General features: G+C 45.1%; 2 protein-coding genes across 2 annotated transcripts in view; one reads left to right on the top strand and one right to left on the bottom strand.

Moving 5' to 3' along the window:
- hat1 (histone acetyltransferase 1) overlaps positions 1–25,580 on the top strand; it is a 232,113-nt gene that overhangs the window by 71,680 nt on the left and 134,853 nt on the right. The gene's annotated exons all lie outside the window — the stretch shown is intronic.
- smarcc2 (SWI/SNF related, matrix associated, actin dependent regulator of chromatin, subfamily c, member 2) overlaps positions 1–25,580 on the bottom strand; it is a 164,474-nt gene that overhangs the window by 48,321 nt on the left and 90,573 nt on the right. Inside the window, exons 12-18 of the mRNA XM_068024936.1 lie at positions 22,251–22,288; positions 19,262–19,392; positions 18,124–18,195; positions 13,448–13,561; positions 6,250–6,403; positions 5,856–5,972; positions 4,792–4,854 (exon numbers count right to left, since the gene is read on the bottom strand). Of these exons, the coding sequence (XP_067881037.1) occupies positions 4,792–4,854; positions 5,856–5,972; positions 6,250–6,403; positions 13,448–13,561; positions 18,124–18,195; positions 19,262–19,392; positions 22,251–22,288 (689 nt within the window). The remainder of the gene's footprint in view (positions 1–4,791; positions 4,855–5,855; positions 5,973–6,249; positions 6,404–13,447; positions 13,562–18,123; positions 18,196–19,261; positions 19,393–22,250; positions 22,289–25,580) is intronic.

Raw genomic sequence — 25,580 nt, 5'->3', positions numbered from 1 at the left:
AGCCTTTGCTGTATCCAGGACCTTCTGCTGTTTCTTGATATTATGTGGTGAATCAAATTGGCTGAACACTGGCATCTGTGATGCTGGGGACCTCAGGAGGAGGCCAAGATGGATCATCCACTCAGCATTTCTGGCTGAAGATGGTTGGAAATGCTTCAGTCTTGACTTTTGCACTGATGTGCTGGGCTCCACTGTTATTGAGGATGGGGATGTTTGTGGAGCCTGTTCCTCTGGTTAGTTTAATTGTCCACCACCATTCATGACTGGATATGGCAGGACTGCAGAGCTTTGATCTGATCTGTTGGCTGTGGGATCGCTTAGCTCCATCGATATCATGTTGTTCTGCTGTTTAGAATGCATGACAGGGGCGAGAGTAACAGGGTAGTTGTTATGGGGGACTTTAACTTTCCAAATATTGACTGGAAATACTATAGTTCGAGTACTTTAGATGGGTCAGTTTTTGTCCAGTGTGTGCAGGAGGGTTTTCTGACACAGTATGTAGACAGGCCAACCAGGGGCGATGCCACATTGGATTTGGTACTGGGTAATGAACCCGGCCAGGTGTTAGATTTAGATGTAGATGATCACAATTCGGTTAGGTTTACTTTAGCGATGGGCAGGGACAGGTATAGACCGCAGGGCAAGAATTATAGCTGGGGGAAAGGAAATTATGATGCGATTCGGCAAGATTTAGGATGCGTAGGATGGGGAAGGAAACTGCAAGGGATGGGAACAATCGAAATGTGGAGCTTATTCAAGGAGCAGCTACTGCGTGTCCTTGATAAGTATGTACCTGTCAGGCAGGGAGGAAGCTGTCGAGCGAGGGAGCCGTGGTTTACTAAAGAAGTTGAAACGCTTGTCAAGAGGAAGAAGGCGGCTTATGTCAGGATGAGACGTGAAGGCTCAGTTAGGGCGCTTGAGAGTTACAAGATATCCAGGAAGGATCTAAAGGGAGAGCTAAGAAGAGCAAGGAGAGGACACGAGAAGTCATTGGTGGATAGGATCAGGGAAAACCCTAAGGCTTTCTATAGGTATATCAGGAATAAAAGAATGACTAGAGTTAGATTAGGGCCAATCAAGGATAGTAGTGGGAAGTTGTGTGTGGAATCAGAGGAGATAGGGGAAGCGTTAAATGAATATTTTGCGTCAGTATTTACAGTAGAGAAAGAAAATGTTGTCGAGGAGAATACTGAGATTCAGACTACTAGGCTAGATGGGATTGAGGTTCACAAGGAGGAGGTGTTAGCAATTTTGGAAAGTGTGAAAATAGATAAGTCCCCTGGGCCAGATGGGATTTATCCTAGGATTCTCTGGGAAGCAAGGGAGGAGATTGCAGAGTCTTTGTCCTTGATCTTTATGTCGTCATTGTCGACAGGAATAGTGCCGGAAGACTGGAGGATAGCAAATGTTGTCCCCTTGTTCAAGAAGGGGAGTAGAGACAGCCCTGGTAATTATAGACCTGTGAGCCTTACTTCGGTTGTGGGTAAAATGTTGGAAAAGGTTATAAGAGACAGGATTTATAATCATCTAGAGAAGAATAAGTTCATTAGAGATAGTCAGCACAGTTTTGTGAAGGGTAGGTCGTGCCTCACAAACCTTATTGAGTTTTTCGAGAAGGACCAAACAGGTGGATGAGGGTAAAGCAGTGGATGTGGTGTATATGGATTTCAGTAAGGCGTTTGATAAGGTTCCCCAAGGTAGGCTATTGCAGAAAATACGGAAGTATGGGGTTGAAGGTGATTTAGAGCTTTGGATCAGAAATTGGCTAGCTGAAAGAAGACAGAGGGTGGTGACTGATGGCAAATGTTCATCCTGGAGTTTAGTTACTAGTGGTGTACCGCAAGGATCTGTTTTGGGGCCACTGCTGTTTGTCATTTTTATAAATGACCTGGAAGAGGGTGTAGAAGGGTGGGTTAGTAAATTTGCGGATGACACTAAGGTCGGTGGAGTTTTGGATAGGGTACAGAGGGACATAGATAGGCTGCAGAGCTGGGCTGAGAGATGGCAAATGGAGTTTAATGCGGAAAAGTGTGAGGTGATTCACTTTGGAAGGAGTAACAGGAATGCAGAGTACTGGGCTAATGGGAAGATTCTTGGTAGTGTAGATGATCAGAGAGATCTTGGTGTCCAGGTACATAAATCCCTGAAGGTTGCTACCCAGGTTAATAGGGCTGTTAAGAAGGCATATGGTGTGTTAGCTTTTATTAGTAGGGGGATCGAGTTTCGGAGCCACGAGGTCATGCTGCAGCTGTACAAAACTCTGGTGAGACCGCACCTGGAGTATTGCGTGCGGTTCTGGTCACCGCATTATAGGAAGGATGTGGAAGCTTTGGAAAGGGTGCAGAGGAGATTTACTAGGATGTTGCCTGGTATGGAGGGAAGGTCTTACGAGGAAAGGCTGAGGGACTTGAGGTTGTTTTCGTTGGAGAAGGAGGAGGAGAGGTGACTTAATAGAGACATATAAGATAATCAGAGGGTTAGATAGGGTGGATAGTGAGAGTCTTTTTCCTCGGATGGTGATGGCAAACACAAGGGGACATAGCTTTAAGTTGAGGGGTGATAGATATAGGACAGATGTCAGAGGTAGTTTCTTTACTCAGAGAGTAGTAGGGGCGTGGAACGCCCTTCCTGCAGCAGTAGTAGACTCGCCAACTTTAAGGGCATTTAAGTGGTCATTGGATAGACATATGGATGAAAATGGAATAGTGTAGGTCAGATGGTTTCACAGGTCGGCGCAACATCGAGGGCCAAAGGGCCTGTACTGCGCTGTAATATTCTAATTTTGTAATATTCTATTCTAGTCCTGTGTTGTAGCTTCACCAGGTTGGCATCTCAGTTTTAGGTATGCCTTGTGCTCTCTTAGCATGCTGTCCTACACTCCTCATTGAACCAGGGTTGGCCCCCTGGCTTGATGGTAATGGTAGAGTGGGGGATATGTCAGGCCAGGAGGTTATAGATTGTAGTTGAATACAATTCAGCTGCTGCTGATGGCCCACAGCTCCTCATGGTTGCCCAATTTTGAGCTGCTAGATCTGTCTGAATCTATCCCATTTAGCACAGTGGTACTGCCACGCAACACAATGGACGCTATCCTCCTGAGTGTGAAGATGGGACTTGTCTCCACAAGGACTGTGTGGTGGTCACTCCTACAAATATTGTCATGGACAAGATGACAGGTATTCTGGTTAGGATGAGGTCAAATCGGTTTTTCCCCTCTTGTTGGTTCTCTCACAACCTGCTGCAGGCCGAGTCTAGCAGATATACCCTTCAGGACTCGACTAACTCTGTCCGTAGTGGTGCTACCCAGCCACGCTTGGTGATGGACACTGAAGTCCCCACCTAGAGTACATTTTGTGCCCTTGCACCCCTCAGTGCTTCTTCCAAGTGGTTTTCAGCGTGGTGAAGCACTGATTCATCAGCTGGGGGGCGGTAGGTGGTAATCATCAGGAGGTTTCCTTGCCCATGTTTGTCCTGATGCCATGAAACTTCATGGGGTCCGAAGTCAATGTTGAGGACTCCCAGGGTCACTCCCTCCCAACTAGATACCACTGTGCTGCCACCTCTGGTGGGTCTCTCCTGCCAGCCAGACAGGACATACTCAGGGATGGTGATGGAGGAGTCTCGGACATTGGCTGTAAGTTATCATTTGGTGAGTATGACTATGTCAGGCTGTTGCTTGACTAGTCTGTGGGACAGCTCTCCACAGTGAGATTTCAAGTTCCTTATTGGAATTCTGATAATTTGATACAGAAGTCAGAGCCAATCCCACTCTATTAATACGAATTGATATGTAAATCCTATGATCATTATGTTCTCTGTCTCCTGTCCCTCATGTAATTACATATTAAGCAACACCCAAATATAAAGAGCATTCCTTTGATCACAATGAGTGGTCAAAAGTATTTTGCAACCCTGTGATCATTATCTATAAGTTACTGAACACAAATAAATTCTGTAAACCTAAACCCACTCCTTGTCCAAGTACGGCAAGGGTTAAGTTCTGTTCTCTCCAATACCTTTTAATTCTTTAGTTGCAAAGATTCGTTTGTTCCTTGCTGGTTCCACATTACCATAAATGGATAGTATACGAATGTGCAATTCCAAAACAGTTGGGCGAATCTTCTGACAGCTGGCCAGTCTCCACATTATCAGTGCAAAATAAAACTGCTTGATGCTTGTCGTCCGTGCATGGCAAGTTCCCAGCATACAATGGGCAGTTCCAGCACCCGACAATGTGTTACTGACATTCCTGGCTCGGAACATCAGAACATTACACAGGGGTGCTGTGGGGAGCAGAGTGCCAGAATTACCATCCCAGCATCCCATATTTCGAGATACAGTATTTGAGGAATTTGAGACATGACGTGTGGTGAGTGTCGTGTGTTTGAGAGGAACAGGTGACTTTGGACCTATGGTTCCCAAAGCTCTCCACCACTGGGGGTTTTCCTCACCTCATGCCTGGGTCTGTTGCAGACTCATCGATATAGATTGATTGCTATAATAAGTCAACAACCCCGTTATCATTGTATCATGTGCCTACAGGATGGATGGCAGAAGGCAAACTAGGTAGACTTTGATCTGTTTTTGTCTAGTAATTCCTATGTATTACCCAAGAAAGAGTGGGAGGAACAGTGTCACTTGTGGGGGGGAGAAGTGGCCAAAGTCTGCAGCCATGAAGTAAGGGGACAGAGAATGCCATTCAGGCATCAGTGCTTTGTGGCCTGTGTCAGCTTTTGCTGGTTTTGGGTTAGCTTGTACAGACTGCTCTGAATTAGAATCGCATGTTTTTACCTCAAGCAGTAGAAGTGTCTCTTGCTCCGTCCACTCTCGTGTAGCACTAGCGGCTGCTTTACTCTGGGGGAAAGGAAAATAGAAGTGAAATCAAAGGGTTGCCTTCCTGGTGGGAATGATAACATTTCAATTTATGCAGCATCACCAAAACACTCCAAAGCACTTCACAATGATGAGTTACTTTGAAGTAACTGCCATTATGAAGGCAAACGTAGCACCCATTTTGTACACAGAGAGATCCCATAAACAGTGCTGACTAGGTGCTCTGTTTCTGGCAGTGCTGTTCGAGAAAGAAGCATTGGGTAAAACCTGGGAAAACCCCAGTTCCTCTTCCAAAAGGCGTAGGCACGATGGGCCGAATGGCTTCCATCTGAGCAGTACGTTGTATGATTCTATGAATCATGCCATGGGAGAGACAGCACTGAAATAAACCCACACAGGCTGATAAAATGCCCATTCTTTACAACAGCACAGAAAGCAATCTTTTGGGAAGTCCCCATCCATAGGGTACTTCCATCAAATAAGATCCTACTGAACGACCAATTCAATTCATTTGAAAGGGAAAATAAATGCCTGTTTTAGGAATGTGACCTCACTATGACCTCGCAGTGGTTTGCACCACAGCCTCACAGCTCCAGCGACCCGGGTTCAGTTCTGGGTACTGCCTGTGCGGAGTTTGCAAGTTCTTCCTGTGACCGTGTGGGTTTCCGCCGGGTGCTCCGGTTTCCTCCCACAGCCAAAGACTTGCAGGTTAATTGGTATATTGGCCATTGTAAATTGCCCCTAGTGTAGGTAGGTGGTAGGAGAATTGAGGAAGGTGGGGATGTGGTAGGGAATATGGGATTAATGTAGGATTAGTATAAATGGGTGGTTGTTGGTCAGCACAGACTCGATGGGCCGAAGGACCTGTTTCAGTGCTGTATCTCTCTATGACTCTATGACTAGGTATAGCCTCACTTAACCTGGAAATCTTTCCTTCCTTCTTGCCTATCAAGTTGATCATGTCACAGATGGTTATAAGCCATTACTCTGAGCCTTGGGTTAGGCCTGAAACCCTGCCTTACCTTAGAAGGAACATTTTTCTTAGCGTACATATCAGTACGCAGTCCAAAGTTCTGCATGTCTGCTGCCTTCTCTTTGTTCTTATCAGGGAAGTTAAGCATTTGCTGGGATGCAGATGTCTGTTAAAAGTTGAATACATTAGTGCAAATTCCAACAAGCTTCATTTCCCGCATTTTTCTTTAATAAAGAGTTCATCTGGACCATAACTGCACTTTGACCTGTTGCCAATCCCATTCAGAAAGCAGCCACCAATGGGTACTAAAGGCAGCTTTAGTCTCAACTTATAATCTGGCTTTCTGCATCATTAACATAATATTAATAGAATATTCAGAGAATTCATCTGTCAATTTATATGCCATAGACTGTGATGCATATAGAGTAGCTTGTAAAACAAACCTGTGGAGCTTTGGGCTGAAGAGGCACCAGGCCAGAAGGTGTGTCAGCGAGCACATGGAAATGTGATGTTGGGGGAGGACCCATGGGTGTTGGTCGGCTTTCTGCATCCACTTGGTAATTAATCAGTCCCCATTGCTCGAGAAAAGCGTGCACCCTGCCAACAACCAAGAAATATCACAATAAAACAGGAAGTAAATATTGATTTAGTGTGCACCTCTGTGCAACCACAAACATGATATAATTCAAAGTACACAAACATCTGGCATGAAGTTGACATACAACTGAGTCTGAGAGAATTACTGAAAAAACACAGACACAAAAGTAGATCTACCGTGCAGGTTAACATGGAGAAATAGGGTGGAGAGGGGTGGATTGGCAAGGGAACAATTTTAGGCTTCGACAGGGAAAGTAGGGTTTGAAGCAGTGTGACACTGTTTTTCTTTTAGTCCTTCATGGACTATATGTGTCGGGTTCGGGTCGGGTCGGGCATTTAAAAAAATTAAAGGACTCAGCCCCAGGTTGGCTGTTGTTGGGTTGGGCCCGGGTCGGGTTGTAATTTTATACCCGAGCCAGGCTTTAGCTTGGAGGGGAACTTGCAGGTGGTGGTGTTTCCATGCATCTGCTGCCCTTGTTCTTCTAGGTGGTAGAGGTTGTGGGACTGGAAGGTGCTGTTGAAGAAGCCGTGGTGAGTTGCTATAGTGCATTTTGTAGATGGTACACACTGCTGCCACTGTGCATCGGTGGTGGAGGGAGTGAATGTTTGTAGATGGGGTGCCGATCAAGTGGGCTGCTTTGTCCTGGATGGTGTTGAGCTTCTTGAGTGTTGTTGGAGCTGCACCCATCCAGGCAAGTGGAAAGTATTCCATCACTCTCCTGACTTTTGCCTTGTAAATGGTGGACAGGTTTTGGGGAGTCACGAGGTGAATTACTTGCTGCAGAATTCCCAGCCTCTGACCTACTCGAATAGCCACAGTATTTATGTGGCTGGTCCAGTTCAGTTTCTGGTCAATGGTAACTCCCAGGATGTTGATAGTTGGGGATACAGCAATGGTAATGCCATTGAATGTCAAGGGGAGATGGTTAGTGTATCTCTTGTTGGAGATGGTCATTGCCTGGCACATGTGTGGCAAGAATGTTACTTGCCACTTATCAGTCCAAGCCTGAATATTGTCCAGGTGTTGCTGCAAGTGGACACGGGCTGCTTCAGTATCTTTTACGAATGGAAATGTACATTGTGCAATCATCAACGAACATCCCAATTCTGGCCTTATGTTGGAGGGAAGGTCACTGATGAAGCAGCTGAAGATGGTTGGACCTAGGACACTACCCTGAGGAACTCCTGCTGTGATGTCCTGGGCTGAGATGATTGGCCTCCAACAACCACAACCATCTTTCTTTGAGTTAGGTATAACTCCAGCCAGTGGGGAACTTTCCCCCCAATTTCCATTGGCCCCAATTTTGTTAGGGCTCCTTGATGCCATACTTGGTCAAATGCTCCCTTGACGTCAAGGGCAGTCACTCTCACCTCACCCCTGGAATTCAGCTCTTTTGTCCATGTTGATGTCATGAGGTCTGGGGCTGAGTGGTCCTGGCAGAACCCAAACTGAGCATCAATCAGCAGGTTATTGGTGAGTAAGTGCTGCTTGATAGCACTGTCAACGACACCTTCCATCACTTTGTTGATGACTGAGAGTGGACTGATGGGGTGGTAATTGGCCTGATTGGATTTGTCCTGCTTTTTGTGGACAGAACATACCTGGTCAGTTTTCCACTCTGTCAGCTAAATGCCAGTGTTGTAGCTGCACTGGAATAGCCTAGCTTGAGGTGCAGCTAATTCGGGAGCACAAGTCTTCAGCAGTACAACTGGAATGTCATCAGGGCCTTTGCTGTATCCAGCACACTCAGCTGTTTTTTGATATCAAGTGGAGTGAATCGAATTGGATGAAGACTGGCATCTGTGATGCTAGAGACTCAGCAGAAGATCGCGATGGATCATCCACTCAGCACTTCTGGCTAAATATGGTTGCATGTAGCTGTTTTGAATATCTATCTATACATCCTATTAGAAAGCACACATCTGCACTCACTTCCTATTTACAAAATATTACTTCCTATTGCTGTGTTTATGATCACACTTTTGTGTCGTAAGAACATAACAAACAGGAGCAGCAGTAGGCCATTTGGCCCCTTGACCCTGCTCCGCCTTTCAATGAGATCATGGATGATCTGATTGTGGCTTTAACTCCATTTTCCTGCTTGCCCCCGTAACCCTTGACTCTTTGTAGAATCTGTCTAACTCAGCCTTGAATATATTCAGTGACCCAGCCTCCACTGCTCTCTGGGGAAGAGAATTCCAAAGATTCACAACCCTCTGAGAGAAGAAATTCCTCCTCATCTCTGTCTTAAATGGGAGACTCCTTATTTTGAAACTGTTCTCCCTAGTTCTTGATTCCCCCATGAGGCGAAACATCCTCTCACCATCTACCTTGTCAAGCCCCCTTAGAATCTTATATATTTCAATAAGATCACCTCTCATTCTTCTAAACTCCAATGAGTATAGGCCCAACCTGCTCAACCTTTCCTCATAAGACGACCCCTTCATCCCAGTGAACCTTTAGTGAACCTTCACTAAACTGCTTCCAATGCAAGTAAATCCCTCCTTCAGTAAGCAGACCAAAACTGTACGCTGTACTCTAGGTGTGGTTTCAACAATGCCCTGTACAATTGTAGCAAGACTTCTCTACTTTTATTCTCCACCCCCTGTCCAATAAAGGCCAACATTCCATTTGCCTTCCTATTACTTGCTGTACCTGCATGCTGACTTTTGGTGATTCATGTACAAGGATACCCAGAACCCTCTGTACCACAGCATTCTGCAGTTTCTCTCCATGTAAATAATATTCTGCTTTTCGATTCTTCCTGCCAAAGTGGACAACCTCACATTTTCCCACATTATACTCCATCTGCCAAATTTTTGCCCACTTACTTAACTTATCTATATCTGCTTGCAGACGCTTTGTGTCCTCCTCATAACGTGCTTTCCCACCTATCTTTGTATTGTCAGCAAATTTGGCTACAATACACTCGGTCCCTTCATCCAAGTCATTAATATAGATCGCAAATAGTTGAGGCCCCAGCACTGATTCCTGTGGCACTCTACGAGTTACAATTTGCCAGCTTGAAAATGCCCCATTTATCTCGACTGTTATTTATCCAATCCTCTATCCATGCTAATATATTACCCCCAACGCCATAAGCTCTTACCTTTTATGTGGCACCTTCTCGAATGCCTTTTGGAAATACAAACACACTACATCTACTGGTTCCCCTTTATCCACCCTGCTTGTTACATCCTCAAACAACTCTAATAGATTTGTCAAATACGATTTCCCTTTCATGAAACCATGTTGACTCTGCCTGATTGTATTATAACTTTCTAAATGTCCGACAACTACTTCCTTAATAATGGATTCTAGCATTTTCCCAATAACAATTGTTAGGCTAACTGGCCTATAGTTTCTTGAATAGAGGTGTCAATTTTAAGCCATTATAAAATCCGAGAATGGAAATCACATGCAAACTTATCACTCTGTAATTGCACATCCTGGCCACCAGCTGGTTTTCACACAAATCACTGAATGTGAATCAGAAGGTGCAATTTCTAATACCCGAAATAAGGGTTTAAACAGAATTTTAAAATTGTCTTTTACTTGGAGCCTTCTATCCTTCCCAAAGGCCTGGGCTTGGACTTGACGTTTCTGTGCAGAGCTGTGACACTCAAGTTAAACTTGAATTGTGCAGTCTGAGAATATGAAGTGTAACTGATTTCGCAGGATGCATCAGTACCAGTCAGTTGTACAGATCAAGTATTTGTTGCTGCTTTCTGGCAGTGGTTTTACTTCAAAAAATGTTGAAAACAAGAATAAAGTTTATTCGCTTTATTGAGGTGAAGTTTATATTTTTGAAATAAAATAGCCTGGCTGTGCACATATGTATGCAAATAAAAACTGATACCAGTTGTTATCTCTTGTGCTGCATTGTATGAGTTTCTGAAAACGCAATAACCTGAAAGGAAGTGAGGGTCTTCGTTCATGGTAATGATAGTCCAATTTATAAAAAAAAACACATTTTGAAGCCAACTGATTATCTCACCTATGTTTTTCTGGCTCACTATAGCAGTGAGACAGATTTTAATTGTTAAAAGCTATGAAACAGAGACAGAAATAGACCCAGACAAACATGGAGTAAAGCCGGCAGTTAGTGTCTTTTCTCATGCTAATTCGATTCCTTCAAAGTTGGATTTTGAAAGCAAACAAAACCTTTGAGGGAAACAGATGGCGAGGTAAAGTAATATGTAGAAAGGGAAGAGTGAAATAGCTTGAAGGTGATGAGTCCTCTATCTCCCACCACTGCCCTTGGAAGGAGTGAGTAAAAGTGGGAGGGAAGTAGATGGGGGTTAAAAATGAGGCAAGTGATAATAAAGGGTGAGGGGAGGATACAGGAATTGAGAGGACTGCTTATTGGGGAAGAGATAGGGGTACTAATGGAAGTGGGAGAGTGGAAGAAAGGGAGCTGGGTTGTGGAGGGAAGTAAAGGGACAAGGGTGGAGCGAGAGGCTAGTGAAGAACGAGTCATTAAATAGTGAATGGCAAGGAAATGCTAAGGCCATATTATCCCTGCACTGAAGAAACAAAAAAGGCAGAACACAAAGCCAAACAGGACAGAGAGGTAGACAAAAGGAAGAGCTAAGGGGGAGAAAAGCAGAAAAGGAGAGAACATTAGAGATAAAGACAGAGGCAGAAAAGGACAGACAAGAGATACAACAACATTAAAAAGCAGAAACAGTTAACAGAGATCATATTCTTCGATTTACCATGTGCAATCTCGCAACATCCTTCCCATTCCCTCTCCCACTCACTCATGCTTCCCTCTATCCCTAACTTCCCACTACACATGCCCCTCCTCTTTGTCCTTCTCTTTTTCTCCTTTGTCTCACAGGTATTAGACATTCAAACCTTCGTCCCACAGGTTAAACTGATTTGCACCGCTTTTTTTCAACCTGACAACAAATGAGGCAGTTAGCTTCAAAATTCAACTTTTTTTTTGACCACTGAATTAACATTAAACGACACACTCTTTCTCATCTTCTGGCCTCAGATCCCCTCTCCATTTGAGTGAGAGAGAGGGAGTGTGTCTGTGTGTCTCTCCAACTCAGCATAACATGTTTTCTAAACTTGATAGAGCACCAAACAAAAGCTACAACAGTGTAACCAGAACACATTTGTTTCTGTTTCTGACATACAAATTATAATTATATTATAAACTCAACATAAATTTTACATCAATAAATCTTTGAAACATTTGTTTTTCTGAAATATTTGAAAAGTTGAGTACAAACTTCTAGAAGCTCAAGAAAAATAATTCATCAATACAGCTGACTAATCCATACTGATGAACCCTGGGAAATTAGGTATGTGGCACTTGCTTAGACTGCACTTTGCAAATTTAGCTCACAGTTCACAGACAATTCACTGGATTAATTTAATCCTCATCATGAGATATGTAAATGCGTCAATTTTTAAAATTTTGATTCAACGCTTATTTTGCACGTTAGAAATGTCAGTTACTGAAGAACAAGAATGTTGAATGACAACTTCAGAAACAATGTTGTGGGAACCCAATGGCCAAACTGCTCAATCATAATGATGAACATACATAGGCATAACCCATAATAAGTGTAAACATGGGAATTTATCATGGGAAAAGTTGACACAAAAACTGTGACAGTTTGGTTTAAGGGAGTGAAGATAGGGACCATACCAGGAGGAACAAGCGTAAGGGTTTTAAAGGGGACAAGGGCATCAAAGGCAGAGGTGAAGCAATAGTTGAGAAGCTAAAGAGCTGCAGAGGTATTGTGAAAGGCCAAAGGCTAGACAGTTGGTGGTTACACAGTGCAATTGTAAGTGACTTTGGAGGGCAGTGGGGAGGGAGTGGATGCAGAAGCACATGAGTTTGGATGATGTGGGTGGCAAGGGATACAAGGAAGTGGTCGGAGACTATGGGACTAGGGAGACCATGGTAGATGGTGAGGTCAAGGGGATGTCCGTGAATATGGGTAGGAGAGGTTATACGGAGGGAGAGGTTAAGGGAGGACAGAAGGGGCTTGAACACAGAGGAGAGGTGGAAAAGGGAATTGAAATGGAGATTGAAATCACTGAAGTAGGAAAGGAGAGAAGATAGCTCAGAAAGAATGGGCGGCACAGTGGCGCAGTGGTTAGCACCACAGCCTCACAGCTCCAGGGACCCGGGTTCGATTCTGGGTACAGCCTGTGCGGAGTTTGCAAGTTCTCCCTGTGTTTGCGTGGGTTTTCGCCGGGTGCTCCGGTTTCCTCCCACATCCAAAGACTTGCAGGTGATAGGTAAATTGGCCGTTGTAAATTGCCCCTAGTGTAGGGAGGTGATAGGGAATGTGGGATTACTGTAGGGTTAGTATAAATGGGTGGTTGTTGGTCGGCACAGACTCGGTGGGCTGAAGGGCCTGTTTCAGTGCTGTACCTCTAAATAAAAATAAATAAATAAATCTCAGGGGGGGACTTCAGGGGAGCAGTAGAAAACAAGGATTTTAAAAGAGACGAGTGAGGTGTGGATCAAGATGCTCAAAACAGGGGAAAGCACCACAGGAGTAGGGGAAGCAACTACAGTGAGATTTGTCATAAGGGCACCACCACCACAGTACATAGGACAGATAGTGGAAAGTATAGCCAGGCAGAGAGACTTCAGTAAGGGACAAGGTGCCGCCACCCATAAACTAAGTTTCTGTCAAGGTGATGTCATACAATGTTCATGCAATCATCCACAATAAGGTCATGAATGGCAAGCGCCTTGTTCACAAGTGAATGGACATTCTGGAGGGAATTACGGAGAGGGGTTGCTATTGTGAATCTGTTGACAGAGTCCAAGGGGTCACAGTGGTGGGAGGTGTGAGCAAGATTAGCTCCCAGTGGGTGCCTGGCTTTCAAAAAGGTTCAATGCCACTGACCTCTGTACCATTCTTTGTACTTTACAACGCGGACAATAGAATAACATGTTTTAGAACTCCAAGTTCACTTAAGCAATTTTCAGAAAAATTAAATTGAGGAATTAAGGGGTTATGAAACTTTTTTTATGTGCATTTTAACAATTCTTCTCTATCACATACCTCATTATTGCACAAACATCCCCTGCCAGATTCCGACGGCATGCTGTTGATGTGAGGTACTCCTGTGGATTCAGACGGTACGTGTCAATCATGAAATTACGATAGGCAAGGTAACTGGGGAAGAATGGGATTAAAAAGATGGTTGAAGTATCAATTTTGCCATAATGTCACTATTAAGAGACTTCACAAGACTTCTAGGGCCTGGATTGATCAGACTGTTCCTAGTACTGTATGCTCAGCCTGACCATGGTATCAGCATAGCCTCTGCAGATTGAATTTAACTGATTTAGTGACGCAACCCAGTATCCGCGGCACTTTGTGTATTGACCACTCACACTGTTAGGCTCTGGCGAGCAGCAAGTCAACAAACCCCCTTGGATCTTTTTCATCTTCCTCCTTGGCTAGTTCTATCCCACCTTGAAGGAATATGTGCCTATTTTTACTTACAATATACATTTGTCCATATGGAGCTCCATTTGCCACTAATTAGCCCAGGTAAACGAAGGTGCCTGTTTACCAGCTGTGGCTCAATGGTAGCACTCTCGTCTCTGAGTCAGACGATGGTGGGTTCACAATGCATAGTCTGATGGTCCAGTGCAGTACTGCATTGTTGGAGGTGCTGTCTTTTGAATGACGTTAAACCAAGACCTATCTGCCTGGCCAAGTGGACGCCAAAGATCCCATGTCACAATTTGAAGAGCAGGTTACCTGACCAACAGTCAACCACCAAAAGCAGATAATTTGGTCATTTTATCTAACTGCTGTTTGTGGGAGCTTACTATCCGCAAGTTGGCTGCCGCTGTAAAACACTCGGAATGTGAAAGGTGCTATATAAATTCCAGTTCATTTCTTACTGACTTACAAATCCAGAATTTAATTCAAGTAAAGTGAGTCCTTCTAACATATTTCTTCAACTGGTTTTCAAATTTTTGGAGGCCACGCGATAAATGCAAATGAGCCTCAGTGGAGGTCCTGTTTTCAGTCAGTCCCATGCCGATGCCAGTTTCACCTGGTCACTTCTTTTGAAATACTTGCCCACATAAAATCAGCACTGCTGAGATTTACTGATGTGGGAGTTTTTTTCTGAAAAATGTCTGCCAAGTTTGTGGATTTTTTGACCATTTATCCACGGAAAGGATTTGGAAAAAAAGAGTTGCATTTAAGTATTGAGTTTAAAGCCAAGTGTATTCATACAAGTTCAAAAAAAGCAACAAGATGAAGGGCTGGATTTTAAGAGCCCCGCGGTGAGCTCAAAAAAATGGCAGCCCGCCCGCGCGGGCCACACGCCAAAGAGCCACCGCGATCTTCAGCGCGGCAGCTCTTCTAAATAGCCGTACTCCGCCCAACCCCCCCAAATCTCGTGGAGGGGGCGGGCTGTCCGTCCCTGGCAATGGTGTCAGCTGCCTGTGCACAGGCGCTGGTGCCCTTTTTAAAGGGCAACCAGCCCCGCCACCTAATTTAAATTTTTAAAGACAGACCCCCCCCCCACTAAATTAAATATTTCTTACGCCCCTTTCCCACCCCCCCCACTAACGATTACATTAACTATTTGCCCTTCCCCGCTAAAACACTTACCTTTAACATCTGACCTTTACCCCCCAAACTGAACAAAGTTTACACTTCAACCCTTCCCACCATCTCCTACACCCATAACGTTTATATGACCCCATTTCCTCACACCGCCCCCCTCCGCAATGATAATCTTACCTCCTCCCCCCTCTCCCAACCAGTGTGGCGCCGCCTTTCCCCGGATGGGGATTTGGAGGCATGGGAGTGCCAGCTGCCGCGCCGAAGATCGTGGCGGGCCTTCAAGATCGCAGGTAAGTGTATGTCAATTCATTCATTTTATTGATTTGAATATTTTAATTGTGGTCCCGTTGCCCAGCAAGGGGGGGGGGGGGGGCCGCCACGGGGCCTCACCAACGCCGGGAGGATTCAGCCGGGCCCTCACGGCGTCGAGGCCCGTAACGGGCCTCATCCGGAGCCATCTTCAGGCCCTCCCCACCGCCACGGAACACGACGCCTGGGCAAGAACAAGATCCAGCTCGAAAGGTGGTTAATCTGTTAATAGACTGGACAGTCTACTGCTTTCCCCAAAGACTGTAAACAGTGAACAATTCATTAGCCTGTCTTGGTAATCAGTAAATACCTCACACCCATTGAGTTAAAAGGTTCCTAGGCCCATACGCTCAGCAAAGGCTGTCTGGCACTGGCCCACCCCTCGGATTGTGAACACGGGTGTAAAAGCTAGTGGCGGAGACACAGGCAGTCAGGTTTAACAAAGGCTGCAAAGTCAGTCAAGCTTTAAACTGATAGCTGTGAGGGCAAGCTTTGGCCAGGCTCAGACGAATACAGGATGTTATTTTGTTTCAGTCAAGTAGGAGAACTCATTGATGTGTGGAGGCTCAGCACGTTCACTATTTTGTATTATTACACAAAGACACATCGTACTGATTGAATTAAGTGAGTCTGACCACAACTGTTGCTCTGTGTGTTCATCTGCAATGAAATAAAGCAACGTAATGATTCATATATGGTCTCGTCTTGCTAAGTATTTTCTCGGCCCACCTTTGAAAAGGTCAAAGAGCGAAAAACACAGCTATCAGGTTAAGATCACAATGGGGTAATACTGTTCCACCGCTAGGCTGTGTTACTGTATAGTTAGATATTAGACAGTATGAGTCAACTCTGGCACATAAGGAACATGGGACCTACTTACAGAGTGAGTGACTCCACTGAACCCAAGAAAGACTTTATGGCAGACCCAAATTTAGAACTATTTTATTTTCTCACTTTGCTCTATATGTGTGCTATTACTGTTTCTCTCCACGGGGCTTCCCCTTGGTGACAGTATACTGCGTGGCTCTTCTATTATTCAACCTGGGGCTCCTTCTAAGTGCTAGCTCAGAGGGAGCCTGCAGCTCCGCACTGAGGACCGCGTGGGAGTTTTAAATATTTGCTTTTGGGATGTTGCTGTCACTGACATGGCCACATTTCATTTCCATCCCTAGTTACCCTGAGGAGGTGATGGTGGGCCTTCTCCTTCAACTGCTGCAATCCTTGTGGGTGGCAGTGACTGTTTTAGAACTGAGTGGCTTGCTCGACTACTTCTGCAGTGTGGGCCTAGAGTTATCAGTCGGTCAGAATGGATAGTGGTGGTAGGCTCTTTTTTATATAAAACATTATAAATCAGTTGGGATTTTATGCCAATCTGGCAGCTTTCATGGTCATTCAAATGGCTCCAGCTCACACATGATAAGACTTACTGGGCTGAAATTTATGGTGCCACTGCAGATGTAAACAATGGCAGTCTGCCCGTGTGTCACGGAGCTGAATACCAGGGCGGACCGCCCACCCTGATGACAAGGAGGGGGTGGGCTGTCCGTCCCCAGCAATGGCATCAGCCGCCATTACGCAGGCGCTGACGCCATTTTTAAAGGGCTTCGAGCCCTACATTGCAATCTAAATATTTAAAGCTACATTGATCTTAAAAAATTAAATAAATTGATCTTGACCCTCTCCCATCCACCGATTAACCATCAAATTAATTACCTGCCCTCTTCCCCCCCCCCCAAAACACTTACCTTGTGCACCTGACCTTTCCCCCCCAAAGTTCATAAACTTTAAACTTTACCCCTTCCCACCATCCCCTACACCAATGAAATTACTCTGATGCTGCTCCCCCCCATCCCCCCAACACTGAAAAAATTACCTGCTCCCCCCTTCCCACCAGTGTTCCACCTCGGATCCCCAGAAGGGGATCTGAAGGCGCGGGAGTGTCGGCCATCGGCACCAATACCGCTCCGGGACGGACGGTGAGAGCGAGAAGGTAATATATTCGGGAATTTAAATGTATTTAAATTTGGATCCTCTCGCCGAGCGGCGGGGGGAACCATCATGAGGCCTCGCTGCCGCCGGCAATATTGGGCTGGGCCTTCCTGGCGTCAGGGCCTGTGGCGGGCCTCTGCCGGAGGCATATTCCGGCCGCCCACCCCCCCCACGCCCACTGCCACAACCCCTGACATCAGGGAGTCTGTAAAATTCAGCCTATTGACTTCAATTTCAAAACCTGCCCCAGTGGGATTTGAAGTGGTGAAGTGGGTTGCTTGCTAAATACCATAACCACTGCACTACTGTTCTGGATTTATGTGATTAGTATGGGATCCAAAGTGCTTGTAGATGGGCCACCTTCTTGTGCTGGATCCTGAGATAGCCCAGCAACCAGCACTTTGAGGCTCACATTGGCTAGTTGCTCATGGCTGCCATTTGATTCTTTCCCAGTCCTTTGAAGGAGCCAGGTGTGTTTAGTGGATGTGGTGCACCCTTAGAAATAGCAACCTTTTCCATGTCTCCCCCACACATGCCTAGACTGCAGAGTACTGTATTTTAAATGACCAGTGATCTCTGTGGGAATGAACCATTGGCTACGACTGAGGAATGTGAAACCTGTCATCAAAGTCCTTTTAAGATGATCTCCTAACCTGGCCAATTCAGAAGTGACAGACTTCTGTCAGTTATAAGCTAATGAATGTCATGCGCTGACCTCCCGAATTGGGATGGTCAAGAACTAGCAAATTGTTGGTGTGTCATCAGACCTCTTTCAGGTGCCGTTACTCAACTGTGTTGCAAGCCTGGGAAAAAAATAACCATTTATCTGTAAATACATAAATACTCACATCTCCGGGGTTTTGGATTTGTTTTTTCCATTGAAGAATTCTGGGAGAGCTCGTCGCTCAATGGCATGGACACTGTTGAGAAGAAGAATAATTCAGCCCTTGTTGGAACTGACTACCATTCTATATAATTGGGTCTCCCAAAAGATCGGTCCATGGTAATCAGATCTCAATTTTGGCTCCATGACAAGGACCGTGGAGTCCTTTTTGTGTTTCCAGATAGCTAAATGTTAATATTGTTCTCTACAGTTTGGTAATGCCATATGTTTTAGATTTGAACAGATTATATTCGAAGTTGAAGTGAAATCTGAAACAACTTGGAAACACTTGATTGAGGCTGAGCAGAGCTTCCTGTGGTAAGTAGTGTAACTCTTCCCACCCAGCCCTCCCCCCATCCCAATCACTTTCCTGCTGCTCTCCTTCTGGTTGAGATTAGGATGAGAGAAGCTAGGCATCACAGTTAGACTTGGAGGGTCATTTTAACCTAACCCGCCCAGCAGGAAATGAACAGCATCAGATCGGCTGCCTGTATTATCTTCTATTGACTTCAATACAAAGCAAAATCAGAGGGTGAGGAGTTGGGGGGGGGGGGGGGGGTGCAGGTGGGAGGAAGAACAGGTGGCTGATCTGATCCCATCAGTTACCTGCAGAGCAGGTTGGTTAAAATTCCCCCTTTGATGCTTCCTGGATGCAGACGGTAGAGTACTTGGACATGGCTGGGTTGGGATATGATTGTCTTTGGACTACATGTTGTCGTACAACACCTGTATGTTCAGTGATATTCTGATTATAGACATTACAACACGGGGAGAGGCCATTTGGCCTCTTTTACTGGTCCTGTCAACATTACTCATTTCCCTGTACAATTACAGACTACAGCACAGGTGGAGGCCATTTGGCCCATCAGATCAAAGAAATAAACAGAAATAAAATTCATTGGGGAAACAATATCTCTAGTACCCTGCAGCCCAAATGAAATGCAGTATCACCCTGACAATTAGCAAACTCCTTATAGTGGCACCTGTGTGAGGTGAAAATGAATATCCAACATAGAACATTTCAATTCATTATAACTGATCATTATTCTCCAAAAAAAAAAGCCTCAGCATGGTTAATAGAGCACCAAATGCCACAGGGATACCTGTTGTAGTCGAACCACGCCGCATAGCTGGGTATGATGATGTGGTGAGTCTGCTCTGTCACGTTATCCTCATGTAAGTCAGGATTCTTTGTCTGTTCCCCTTTGTTCCCAGCAGAGGTGTCTTCTTCATCCTGGAGCAGGAGAACACAATTCACCTTTAAGTGTTGTGTGGAAAGGACTTGTCTGTTATTCAACAAGATCCCCACTTAGCTTGCTGACTCTGGACCATTCACAAATGACATAACACTTTCCTGACATACCACATACTCACCTTGCACAACTTCACTACCTTTTAAATGAATGCCTCTGGGAAAGCAGTGTTCAACCATGAACCATCAACCATACCATCATAGAGAGCTTCACAGAGGAATTTAACACAAAAAGAGTTATAGCTAATGCAACGTAATAGATTTTTCTTATTCTTTCATCATGGGATGTGGGCATTGCTGGAAAGGGCAGCATTTATTGCCCATCCCTAATTGCCCTTGAGACAGTGGTGGTGAGCTGCCTTCTTGAACCACTGCAGTCCATGTGAGGTAGGTACACCCACAGTGCTGTTAGGAAGGGAGTTCCAGGATTTTGACCCAGTGACAGTGAAGGAACCGTGATCTAGTTCCACGTCAGGATGGTGTGTGTCTTGGAGGGGAACTTGCAGGTGGTGATGTTCCCATGCATCTGCTGCCCTTGTCCTTTTAGGTGGCAGAGGTCATAGGTTTGGAAGATGCTGTCGAAGGAGCCTTGGTGCGTTACTGCAGTGCATCTTGTAGATGGTACACACTGCTGCCACTGTGCGTCGATGGTGGAGGGAGTGAATTTGAAGGTGGTGGATGGGGTGCCAATCAAGTGGGCTGCTTTTTCCTGGATGGTGTTGAGCTTCTTAAGTGTTGTTGGAGCCGCACCCATCCAGGCAAGTGGAGAGTATTCCATCACACTCCTGACTTTGACCTTGTAGATGGTGGACAGGCATTGGGGAGACAGGAGGTGAGTTACTTGCCTCAGGATTCCCAGCGTGTGACCTGCTCTTGTAGCCACAGTATTTATATAGCTAGTCCAGTTCAGTTTCTGGTCAATGGTGACCCCCAGGATGTTGACAGTGGGGGAATCAGCAATGGCAATGTCATTGAATATCAGGGGCAGATGGTTAGATTCTCTCTTGTTCAATCCAACTGTTACAGGCATTGACCGGTATCATTTATGGAAAGAAGTGGGCAAATTGTCAGCAGGATTATTCTGCAGGCCCATTGCTACAATACAAAGTGGCTCCCCACCACAGCATCAAGAAAATTAGTCCCCATGACGTGTTCTAATTTTCAGTGGCACACAGCAGCTTCCCCTCTTCAATAATATTTACAAGTGGCAAACAGCAGCCCCACTTAGTGTGTGTGTGTGTCTCTCTCTCTTCCCCCGAGTATACCACTGTGTCATATGTGCGTTCAACTCACTGTCTCTGTGTGCGCGCCTCACTCTCTCTATGTACCACGTGGTTTGAATGTGGGGTCAACTCTGCTCATCCTGGTTCCATATTCAGGTAATTATATTTTAATTACTTACCTTCCTGGTCCTTTTAAGGACTATCTGTTAGGCTGCATGTAATCATGGTGTAAGATTCTGACTCTCAGGAGAGACAAATGTTGTAGTGGGGAGGCCTCAAACAGACATTGGGCCTCTTATTTGGATATACAAAGAGCCAAACGCCTATTGAGGTGTGAACCCTGGATATGGATTTTCTTTGCCTAGACCAATATGGTGCACTTCCAGTTTGTAATGAGCATGTGCTTCCTGTCCTAGAGGAGGCTTAGGAGTCCATTTAGTGCCAAACAAATAGGCATAGTGTAGCTGAATTTCCAGGTCTTAAATTGCAGCAAACCATCAGTCAGTGGAATACATACTGACCTGCAGGCAGACAGCATGCTCAAAGTGCCTGTATGTTTTTAAACATTCCTGGGAAAGCTGTCCGCAACTGTGACCTGCCCATGGTACAGAACACTGAAGCACTCCTGGTGTGGAGCTGTGGAGTCTTCAGTGGGACAAGAGGAGCAGCAGCAGGCAGTGTGTGAACCACTGAAATGGTCCAATGGCCACAATTTCCCCTTCCAGCATAGCATAGCAGTGGTCAGCCATCACCGGGCATTGTCTGCGGTCTTACCGCAAATAGCACCCTGCCCGGTGAGGGAGACAGCCATTTATCGCAGAGGAGACGGTGGCGTAGTGGTGTTGCCCCTGAACTCGTAATCCAGAGGCCCGGGCTAATGCCATGGGGACAAGGGTTCAAATTCCACCATGGCAGCTAGATAAACACAATTAATTAATTATCTAGAATTGAAAGCTAGTCTCAGTAATGGTGCCATGAAACTATCATCATGTTGCAAAAACCCACCTGGTTCACAAATGTCCTTTAGGGAAGGAAATCTGCCATCCATACCTGGTCTGGCCTACATGTGACTCCAGACACACAGCAATGTGGTAGACTCTTAACTGCCCTCTGAAATGGCCTAGCAAACCACTCAGTTGTCAGGATGGACAACAAATGCTGGCCTTGCCAGTGATGCCTACATCCCGTGAAAGAATAAAAAAAATGTCAGCTGGCACGGATTGCAGTTGGCCTGCTGGCTGTCTAATGAGTATCCCTGATAGAGGGAATACCCAACTCCTGGGATGAGATCGGCTCTCAGTTTGGGAACTGCGCGATAAAAAAAAAGATAAATGTAAAAATATCCTCCCTGCCTCTTTGCCATTTTCGGCTTTCACTATTTCAGTGACCCAGTAATTGAACAGTTAATTATCCACTGCACCCTACCCCGTTATTTCAATAAAGCTGGACTAAGTGACAAGTGGCATTGTTGGTATGACCTTCTAAAATAGCGACTCTCACAATTCAAAAAAATGCTTAAAAGCAAAATAAAACTGAGGCAAGGGAACCGCTCCTGGCAAACCTAACAAGAGAAATGACACAGAGTGCACAGGAACGATGCACAAGCAGCACTCTTACCTTGCCTGCAGTCTCAAGATTATCATCCTCTTGTTCATCTGGAAGAGAAAAGAGAGATCAGTACTGCTTGTCAAGCCTTTAGTGTAAATGGTTTTAATAGCACCCCGTAATTCCAGAGTATTAAAAAGCTTATTTCCTATTTATATGAAATAATAGCTGAAAACAAGAACGTGAAGTTATTCCACACAGTGAAGTAGGGGAAATAAGCAGCTTACCCACCTTGTAGGATTTTCATTATTCTTTGAATGTTCCGCAACCTCTAAACACCCCAAGAGTACAGCCTAGATGGATTGTCAGGGCTCAGGGTCCACAGGTTGGACACCTGAGGTAGTGGACCACCACAGCGATGTCTGATCACACACATACCAGTTTGCCCTGTATGATGGTCTGCAAATGTTCCAGAGCCAGCCTTACTTATCTTAGTGCCAACTGACTGGCATGCCAGGCAGGCTGCTACATGGACCACTTTGCTCTCAGTTCCCTTGTAGATGGGGCTCCATTCTTTAAGTGCATAGTATTGCATGGCCAACTCTGGGGAGAGGAGCTGTTGCAGAGCAGTGCCCTCTGACCACCATGGCAGGTTCCGTGATAAGGCATGGTCCACTCTTACTGGCTGGGTTACAAGGGCTTTAATGGGGGAATCATTGGCTGAGCAGGTTTAGCTGAAGTGGTCACATTGGCAAGTAAAACTGCTGTCCTCAAACTTCAAATTCTTACAAGTTCTGCTAAGATACATGATCCGTCATGCAATTGAGGAGTCAAATCCCCGAGTACTATGATAAAGTGGTCTAAGGACAGAAGGTCTCCTGTGAGGCTGTCAGAAACAAAGTGCACAAAAATATTAACTTCTTGGACGTTTGTCATAAGTCACTGGCATGGTGGCACTGACATATCTGAGGCATTGGGTTCTGGTGAACCAATCATCCAGATACGGGCAAACATGAAGATGCTGCATCCTGAGATGTACTGTAAACGCAGACAGGCACCTCTGAGTACGGAGGAGAATTTAAAGGGTAAGTATCCAGTACTGAGAGTTTTGCCCCTTCAACTGAACCAGAGGAATGTTTGGTCTATCTCAGCTGATGCTGCTGCTAACTGAATATGGCCCCAAATGCAGTCCAATGTATCAACCCACAGAATCTCAAAAGGGTGCTTGTGACACATCTCTAGGACCCTTGTGTTTGTATTGCTACTGCTGATATGACAATGAATTCTTGCAGTGTGCCCGCTGCCTGGGTCCTGGATGAGTGAGGAATATTATTGATATGAAGCTAGGGTAGTCAGGGAACATCCCACAGGAAGTCTGAAGGCATTTTAAAAAAATTCTTTCACAGGATGTGGGCATCACTTGCAGCCCAGCAATTGTTGCCTGTCCCTAATTACCCGTGAATTGAGTGGCAGAGGGTAGTTAAGAATCAAACACATTGCTGCGAGTCTGGAGTCACACATAGGCCAGACCAGGTAAGCACAGCAGATTTCCTTCCCTAAAAGGACATTAGTGAACCAGATGAGTTTTTACAACAATCGATCATAGTTTCATGGTACTATTACTGAGACTAGCTTCCAATTCCAGATTTGTATTAATTAAATTTAGATTCCACCAGCTGCCATGGTGGGATTTGAACCCATGTCCCCAGGGCATTAGCCTGGGCCTCTGGATTACTAGTCCAGTGACATTACCCCTACGCCAACACCTCCCCCAGGCATCAGGCGCCCAGGCACTCTGCTGGTACAACAACAGAAATACATCTGTGTGCTTTGCCATAGCCTGTTGGTTCATTGGTTAGAACACACTTGGAGGACTGCAAACAGTTCTAGTCTCCATATTATAAAAAGGATATAGAAGCACTGAAGGGCAAAAAAGATTTACTAGAATGGTACCACAACTGAGAGGTTATACCTATCAGGAAAGACTGAAGAGGCTGAGGCTCTTTTCTCCAGAAAAGAGAAGCCTGAGGGTGACCTGATAGAGGTCTTTAAGATTATGAAAGGATTTGATAGGGTAGATGTAGAGAAGATGTTTCCATATCTTGGCGAGACGAGAACTAGGGGCCATAAATATTAGACGTTCGCTAATAAATCCAATTGGGAATTCAGGAGAAACTTCTTTACCCAGAGAGTGGCGAGAATGTGGAACTCGCTACCACAGGGAGTGGTTGAGGTGAATAGTGTAGATGCATTTAAGGGGAAGTTAGATAAACACATAAGGGAGAAAGGAATCAGAGAAGGATTACAGCACAGAAGGAGGCTATTCAGCCCATCATGTTGATAGGGTTAGATGAAGAGGGGTGAGAGGAGGATCATGTGGAGCATAAACACAGGCATGGACCTGTTGGGCTGAAAGGCCTGTTTCTGTGCTGCAAAGACTTTGCATTGAGGGGGCTCTTCAAAAGGGACCTGCGTTACCTAGTTATCCCCGTCATTACACACATATTCTGCTGGCCTTTCTATGAACAGATTTCAAAGATCATCCCTTGTGCATCTTTAGTTGAATGCAGTCTATATCCTGTGACTGCACAAAAAAGAATGGGGGAAAAGTTTGTTCACATACTGCCACTTTAGGTGGCGCCACGCAGACTTAAGTCGATTCCCTGGGAACAGACAGTACTGTGGGCTGCTACCTGTGTAGCCCACACGGCACTGCGTGAGCCGCGCAGGTAGTGGCTCGTGGCGCTGTCTGCCCCCAGGGAATTGATGCTACATGAACAAACTTTTTTCCCCAATGCTTTTATTAAAATAGGAATTGAGACAGTCTTAACCCCTTTCACCTCCAACTGATCTTGCTCACAATTTGACCCAAGGATTGACCAGACCTGGTTATAAGTACCACAAACTTGAATTTTAAATTTTTACAGTTACTTTAACTTAGCTAAAGCTTTAGTTACAATTTTTAAATGGTTACTTCAACTTACTTCAAATTTTGTGGTGTGCTAACGTGATGGGCACCTTTTATATTTATTATGGAAAGCAATTCTTGGACCTAAATGGTTGCTGCTAATTATAGGACTGATAGTACTGGATGATAAACATAAACCAGTCAGAAAGCAATTTGGACCACGACAATCAAACTGACATAAATAATGTTCCCATATGAATAAACAGATTAGATTTGCATTTATATAGCACCTTTCCTGTTCGCAAAATGTCCCAAAACACTTTACAGCCAATGAAGAACTTCTGAAATGTAGTCACTGTTGTAATGTAGGGAAACGCAGCAGCAAATCTGTGCACAGCAAAGTCAAACTAACAGCAATAAGGTAAATGACCAGATATTCTGCCTTTGATGGTGTTAGCTGAAGGATAAATGCTGGCTAGGTCACCAGGAGAACA

The sequence above is a fragment of the Heterodontus francisci genome, chromosome X (genome assembly GCF_036365525.1).
Source record: "Heterodontus francisci isolate sHetFra1 chromosome X, sHetFra1.hap1, whole genome shotgun sequence".
Taxonomy (NCBI): domain Eukaryota; kingdom Metazoa; phylum Chordata; class Chondrichthyes; order Heterodontiformes; family Heterodontidae; genus Heterodontus; species Heterodontus francisci.
This window is presented reverse-complemented; position numbering and strand designations above follow the sequence as displayed.